General features: G+C 34.0%; 1 protein-coding gene across 1 annotated transcript; it reads right to left on the reverse strand.

The window, feature by feature from the left end:
- Nucleotides 1–232: 232 nt before the first annotated feature.
- Nucleotides 233–2,119, reverse strand: LOC137649472 (glucoside xylosyltransferase 1-like). The gene is made up of 2 exons (XM_068382455.1): nt 1,067–2,119; nt 233–457 (listed from the first exon to the last, which is right to left on the reverse strand). Exons 1-2 carry the CDS (start codon nt 2,117–2,119, stop codon nt 233–235), a joined length of 1,278 nt encoding a protein of 425 aa, XP_068238556.1.
- Nucleotides 2,120–8,183: the final 6,064 nt, after the last annotated feature.

The following is an 8,183-nucleotide window of genomic DNA, read 5'->3' on the forward strand; positions in this document are numbered from 1 at the left end:
CTTTTAACCCTTTCTGTGCCATTGGTGACTTAATATTTGTAAGAAGTAAGCATCTTTTAAAATCACCCAAACCATAACAAGTTTATATTCATTGGAAAGGTTTCAGATGAGAGTTTCTCAATGATTATCAACAAGCTAGGATTTCTGTGCCCTTGATATTGTTACACCAGAGGTTTTGTTGAACTCACCACTAGCAGTGACATGATCATATTAGCAAATATATGGAGCATATTCAATCGATTTTACTGACGACGTTAGCTGCAGTTTTCTTCCTGAGAACAGATTCAACAGCCTCATCTGCCAATCTGAGAGTGAGAGCTTCGTTGATGTCTTTGTAGCTGCTGCAAGGGTAAGGTAGTTTAATGGTGTCTGTGAGGGCGAGCTGGCCAGAGAGCTTCCCGTATAGCTCTTCGGGGTTGACGTCGATGGCTGCGTGCAGGAGAGTGGAGTACATCACCTGCAGGAGAGGAAAAGATGTCATTGCTCAACTAGTTTAGATGTCACTGCTCTCTTTTAATGTTTTTACTGTTCTTGAAATATTTTAGTTCAATTGTTCATTACTTTCCTTGTAGTTTATTTATTTCCTAATTTCCTTTCCTCATGGGCTATTTTTTCTGTTGGAGCCCTTGCGCTTTTAGCATCCTGCTTTTCAAACTAGGGTTGTGGCTTAGCTAGTAAGCCACAACCCTAGTTGGAAAAGAAGGATACTATAAGCGCAAGGGGCCCCAACAGGGAAAAATAGCTCAGTGAGGAAAGGAACCAAGGAAATAAATAAACCACAAGAGAAGTAATGAACAATTGAAATAAGATAAAATATTTTAAGAACAGTAACAGCACTAAAATAGATCTTTCATATATCAATTAGAAAAGACAAAGATGGAGAGTCGAAGGTGTGTTGGAGGTAAAGGGGAGTGGAGAAGTAATGAACAATTGAAATGAAATATTTTAAGAACAATACCAACATTAAAATAGATCTTTCATATATTAATAAGAAAAGACAAAGAGAGTCAAAGGTGTGTTTGAGGTAATGGGGAGTGGAAAACAAGTTATTCATAAAAATACTCACATTGAACTTGGCATCCACTGGTCTGTAGAAACTCATATCTGCTCCATGAAGCACAACAATCCCAGCTGAGTAACAATCCGGACAAGGCGGAGCCTTCCTCATGCAAGACGAGGGCAAAAAGTTCCACCTGGAGGTGACCTCCATCAGGAGATGTGCCTTGTTCTTTAAGAAATGGTTGAGGGCGTCTTGGTCGTGACGCGGCTCTGGATTTATGTGCCCCTCGGCCAAGATGGCACTCCCTATACCACCACCTGGAAGTCTCCTTGCCTTAGTTAGGTTAACCGCCATGACGCCTGTGTTGAGTCCCACACGGCCGGCGTAAGGAAAGGCTTCCTTCTCCATCTGATAGAAAGGTTCTGGTGCCAAAGCAATCGTTTGTTCGATTCCCATCGATTTCAAGAGCCACCACAGCTCTTCGGCTGGGCCCAGAAACAGCAGGTCACTGTCTACGTATATCACAGCGTCTTCCTCTGGGAGAGTTTCGGCCAGAAACTGTTTAGCCCAAGCGCACGGCCTCCAGTGATTTCGAAGCTCTGGGTAGTCTGGCGGGAACCACAAAGCTTTATATTCCAATATTAATCTACGTCGCTCACTATCTGGGAAGGCCTCTGTCATGCTGACTAATTTCTGAAACGACCTCTCGCTGTCTGAAATTACTATGATCCTCCATTTTGAAGATTTACTGAAGTAAAGCAAAGTTTTGACCATCGTTATCGTCTGCTGCGACTGTCTAGTCCAGGATTTCCTCAGTTCCGCGAGAGTGTCTTCGTTTTCGAACCTCGCACCACCGGATGATTTAGAATGATTCGTCGAGTTTCCAGGGAGAGACTGTTCTTGCAATTCGTAAGTACCGTTTCCATACGGCGAGCAGACCACTATAACTAATGGTGATTCGAGAGAAGGACTTCCAGCCACCATGAAAGGGGAACCCGGTTTCCTTTCATAACCACGATTTCTCTTTGTGGTTTGAATTAATTTATTGTGAGAATATAAAACACAAAATGTCGAGATAACGGCTGTAGCAAATAGTAAGCATCGGACGCGTGATATCATTTTGATTATTTTTATTTTATTTTTTCCTCGTTTCCTTTCCTCACTGGGTGATTTTCTCAGTTGGAGCCCCTGGGCTTATTATCCTGCTTTTCCAACTACAGTTGTAGCTTAGCCATTGATAATAATAATAATAATAATAATAATAATAATAATAATAATAATAATAATAATAATAATAATCTAATTGATCATAAAAGTTTAAGATCTGATTATAAAAGTTTGAGCAACGAAAATGTTTTCAGTCTCTGATTTTCACATTTTCACATTCTGATGTGTCCAGTTTTTATTATAATTTCCTCACTTTGTTTCTCATGTTTATCATATTTATCTATTTACAGTTGCCATTTTATCTTATTTTTAATGCCAAAATAAATTCACTTATACTCGATGATGACAATTTAAAAAAAAAAAAAGGCAATGTTTGAAAGTCAATTTGCACTGAATGTCTGTTTTGCTAAGTACACAAATGATAACTTTGAACAATGTCAGCATTGATGCCTGAAAGTGAAGGGAAAATGAAGGACATATATATATATATATATATATATATATATATATATATATATATATATATATATATATATATATATATATATATATATATGTGTGTGTGTATATATATATATATATATATATATATATATATATATATATATATATATATATATATATATATATATATATAGGCTACATGCATGATAAACTAGAGGAGCACTCATTAGAGCGCAGACCACCACCATGGCAGCATATTTCCCGACCTTTTGATTAACCTTGACCTTGACCTTTGACCTTAACATGTATTAATTGGTGTGGATTTTCATACACTCAAATAGGAACCAAATTTGAAGCCAGTTTGACCATGATGTCCAAATTTATAGCTGATTACGTGAATTGGACATTTTGCTTAATCGTGACCTTGACCTTTGACCCTAACCTTTCAAAATTCGATAATTTACAGCTTTTTACATAACAGTTGATACCTGCAAGTTTTATTACTCTGCGATTAAAATTGTGGTCAGAAAGCTGTTCGCAAATAAACACAAAAACAAACACATAATCAGGGGCGAAAACATAACCTCCTTCCAACTTTGTTGGCGGAGGTAATAAGCACTACCAACCTAAGTGTGGTATCGATGTATTGTACTGAAACTCGTTAGTTCCTTTGATGGCTGCAACCTCACCATCCTTGTGAGCCAAGGATGGCGGGTTTCAGGTTACCTATAGGTCTATATGCTGAGTCATCAGCAGCCATTGCCTGGCCCTCCTTGGTCCTAGCTTGGGTGGAGAGGGGCCTTGGGTGCTGATCATATGCATATATGGTCAGTCTTTAGGGCATTGTCCTGCTTGATAGGGCACTGTCACTGTTCCTTGCCCCTGCCATTCATGAGTGACATTTAAACCTCTAAACTGTATAATTATTAAAATTGATCAGCGAAAAGTCTGTTCCAGACACTTAGTTTCATTATATACTATATATATATATATATATATATATATATATATATATATATATATATATATATATATATACACACTTGTGTATTTAGGAGTGTATGTGTATATACTTGAGAAAGAAAGAGCTAGTTATATACACATGGTCATTGCAAACTAATAACAAGACATAAACACACTCGATACGAATAAAATCATACGCATATTACCCCCTTAAAGATGCACTATAACATTTTATCACCACTGTTGTTTTTAATAGAGTAACTCTTCACCAACGAGAGAGAGAGAGATAAAAAACGGAGTCTATCTGCCTGAGTAGAACACGGGTAACTGAGTTACTGAGGAGGCATCCAGGAAAACTTTACCAACTATTCCAGTGTCTATTTCCTGATGATGTGTCTACGGTATTGTTTGCCACCGGGCTCAAATTCCTCTTCTTCTTCTTCTTCTTCTTCTCTAAGATATTTAAATAACTGTCTTTCAGACTTCTACAAGTGTTGATATTCCAGCATTGCTCATATTGATTCTATGTATTTAATAACTACTTGATTTTTGAGTGGAATATATATATATATATATATATATATATATATATATATATATATATATATATATATATATATATATATATATATCTCAGCATTGCTCATATTGATTCTATGTATTAATAACTACGTGATTTTTAGTGGAAAATCTCTCTCTCTCTCTCTCTCTCTCTCTCTCTCTCTCTCTCTCTCTCTCTCTCTCTCTCTCAAGAAAATAACATATCGTTCAAAGTTGCAGGCTGACATGAGTCTTTTTATAGTTATATATGAATTATCTGTTTTAATGCTGTTAATGTTTTTTAATATATTGTATTTTAATTCTTCATTACTTATATCGTTTATTTATTTCCTTGTCTCCTTTCCTCGCTGGGCTATTTTTCCATGTTGGAGCCTGGGGGCTTATAGCATCTTGCTTTCACAACTAGTGTTGTAGCTTGGCTAATAATAATAATAATAATAATAATAATAATAATAATAATAACGAATACTTCCTGTAGCGATGGAGTTTACGTTTTAATGGAACTTCTTCCAGGGTGTCACCATAACTTTGTTCCATATAAATTTCCAGGAGGACGTAGAAAATCCTAGTGCTACTTTCCAGATGAAGAAGGAAGAAAGAATTAATTGAGGAAGACGATATAAAGGTAAAAACAAGGGGAGAGAGAGAGAGAGAGAGAGAGAGAGAGAGAGAGAGAGAGAGAGAGAGAGAGAGAGAGAGAGAGATTAGGGAAGCAGTGTCCGAAAAGGAAGGCTATACTCACTGCTGTATTTCAGTGAGCTCTTTTGTTTACATATTTTAGAACCGCCGTTCAGTTCGATGTTTATGCCTATTTTATCATAATCTTTCAACATTGTTCTAATACATTAATTTGATCCTTTGTTTCCGTTTAACTCATTATGTTCTCTTTCCCAGATTGCTCCTTTACGCACACACACACACACACATGTAGATATATATATATATATATATATATATATATATATATATATATATATATATATATATATATGTATATATATATATATACAATATATATATATATATATATATATATATATATATATATATATATATATATTAATTTTCTTATACAGTAGTTTATTTATTTCCCTATTTCCTTTCCTCACTGGGCTATTTTTCCCTGTTTGAGCCCTTGGGCTAATAGCATCCTTTTTTCCAACTAGGGTTGTAGCTTGGCTAGTAATAATAACAATAATATTAATAATAATAATAATAATAATACTTAGTTACTTGCTTACTTACTTATAATAATAATAATAATAATAATAATAATAATAATAATAATAATAATAATAATAATAATACTTAATTACTTACATGCTTGCTTGCTTACTTACTTTACTTTAAGGACTGCCTACCCGGTCTTATACAGCATGGTAACACTACTCTCTACAGGACCTCCACAGTCATTTTATCATGTTCGTTCGAAAGCATTCAACATTTCACACCGCATATTGCTCGTTTATTGTCAAATCCACATTTTCGAAGCACTCCCAGAACAAGAAAGTCTTCAGTTTCCTCTTGAAAGTCTTAATATCTTCAGTCATTCGAAAGTCTAGTGGGAGCTTATTGTATATTCTCTGGACCGCATATTTAAAGGCTCTAGAGCCTACATTAGACATATCATCATCATCATCATCTCCTCCTACGCCTATTGACGCAAAGGGCCTCGGTTAGATTTCGCCAGTCGTCTCTATCTTGAGCTTTTAATTCACTACTTCTCCATTCATCATCATCTACTTCGCGCTTCATAGTTCTCAGCCATGTAGCCATATACGAGCATTTTATTTGATAGAAGCTAACTTTGCATGTTAATGGGATTTTAAACTTTTTCTTTAATAAGGTTTTTTGATTTTTTAAAAGGATAATATTGGTATTGCTTCTTAATCGGGTAGTTGAATCAGTAGAACTTCAAAAATTCAAAGTTGCAGCCAATGTTTTTATGTTGACCAGGCTGACATGAGTCTTTTTTATAGTTTATATATGACATATCTGTTTTGACGTTGTTAATAGTTTATATATGACATATCTGTTTTGACGTTGTTAATAATTTATATATGACATATCTGTTTTGACGTTGTTAATAATTTATATATGACATATCTGTTTTGACGTTGTTAATAATTTATATATGACATATCTGTTTTGACGTTGTTAATAGTTTACATATGACATATCTGTTTTGACGTTGTTAATAGTTTATATATGACATATCTGTTTTGACGCTGATACTGATTTTAGAATGATTTATTGATTTTTGTTCTCATCACTTATTTATTTCCCTATTTCCTTTCTTCACTGGGCTATTTTTCCCTATTGGAGCCCTTGGGCTTATATCATCTTGCTTTTCCAACTACGGTTGTAGCTTGGCTAATGATAATAATAATAATAATAATAATAATAATAATAATATTAATGTAAATAATAATAATAACATCAGTGATATAAATAATAATAATGAAAGGAGTATACATAGCCTATACATTTCTATTTACTATGTACTCTTTTTGGACTACTGACTTGAGGTAGTTTTTTTTTATAAAATCACTAAATATGAACTCAAAATTCTCCTTTTTATCTCACAAAATATTCAAAATGGTAATTATGATGACTATGATAGAAATAATGATGATAATAAACATTATATAAAGTCATATATTATTGGTTTCTCACTTCTAAAAGAAAAGAAAAATGTGATTACAGAAAGGAAAAGTCTGTAATTGATAAGAAATAAGAAAGTATTCTTCCTAGGCTATGTATATATATATATATATATATATATATATATATATAATATATATAATATACTATATATATATATATATATAAATGAATCAGGATGAAAAAAAAAATAGCTAGAGCGTTTGAATGAAATGCCTCTCCTGAGTTCAACTCGTTCGCCAACAGCAGCCCATAAATCAGAGGAACCTTCTCGCCTTATGCATTTTAGCGGGAAATATCTGGCCTCTCATTGGCTGATTCTTTCTCAGCTCTGATTGGTGGTTGTATGTGACGTCATGAAACCGTATTTTTATGAATGAACTCAACCGGGTAGAAGTGAAAAACCTATACTTATTACAGATGATTTTTGGCTGAAAAATTACACTTTTCATGGAAGTAAACTTTAAATTATTATTGATTTTGAATTATATAGATAATGGATCTTGTTGAAGGGTATAAGTAAAATAACTAGGACATATTCAAAGGAATACTCGTCAGTGGTCTGGCTATGATGATGGATGTACGTGTGTGCGTCTGTTAAGCTGTTGTAAGCGACGGCAACTACCAATCACAGTTGAGGAAGTTATAGCCAATCAGAGGACTGGAATATCACACCAAGAGAGGGTCCCGGGGGCTTATGAGTTGCTGTTCAAGGTACCTACCTGAATTTCCATAAAATCGTATTTAAACGCTCTAGCTATGGGGCGACAGAGCTGAAGATATATTTGCTTTTAAGGGAATTAACGATATATTTTCTTCACAATTTATAGAGAGTGTCTTAAAAGATGTTTTAATAACATATTTTATTAGAGGGATATGTTCTGATTACTAAATTATTAAGAAAATATGCGTCTGTATGACGTCATCAAGAGTAGGATGAATTTTACAGGGTGTCTGCTTTTTGTTCGCTGGTTTGAGTAAGCTATTATTATGTCAGGCTTAAATAATGAAGTAACTAGTAACTTTAATTTGTATTTTGTTACATTTTACGTATAATGTAATTGAACAATTAAATGATTGCCAAGTCATATATTTATTAGTAAATATGTCATAAAGGGTATGGGTAAAGTACCAGCTGTATACATATTTTAAATACATGATAACTTGAAATTAAAAACTGCAAAAATTAAAAACTGCAAATTTTATGAAAATAAAATAAAAACAATCATCTAGTTATGAAATGTATTTTGAATATCAATAAAGAATTGGACGAAATGAACGAAATATCACGGGTGAATTTGACTCGTTTGCCAACAGCACCCGGTAAGCCAGAGGAACCTTCTCACCTTATGAGTTTCCTTAGCGGGAAATATCTCGACACCTC

This window comes from Palaemon carinicauda, chromosome 11 (genome assembly GCF_036898095.1).
Source record: "Palaemon carinicauda isolate YSFRI2023 chromosome 11, ASM3689809v2, whole genome shotgun sequence".
NCBI lineage: Eukaryota > Metazoa > Arthropoda > Malacostraca > Decapoda > Palaemonidae > Palaemon > Palaemon carinicauda.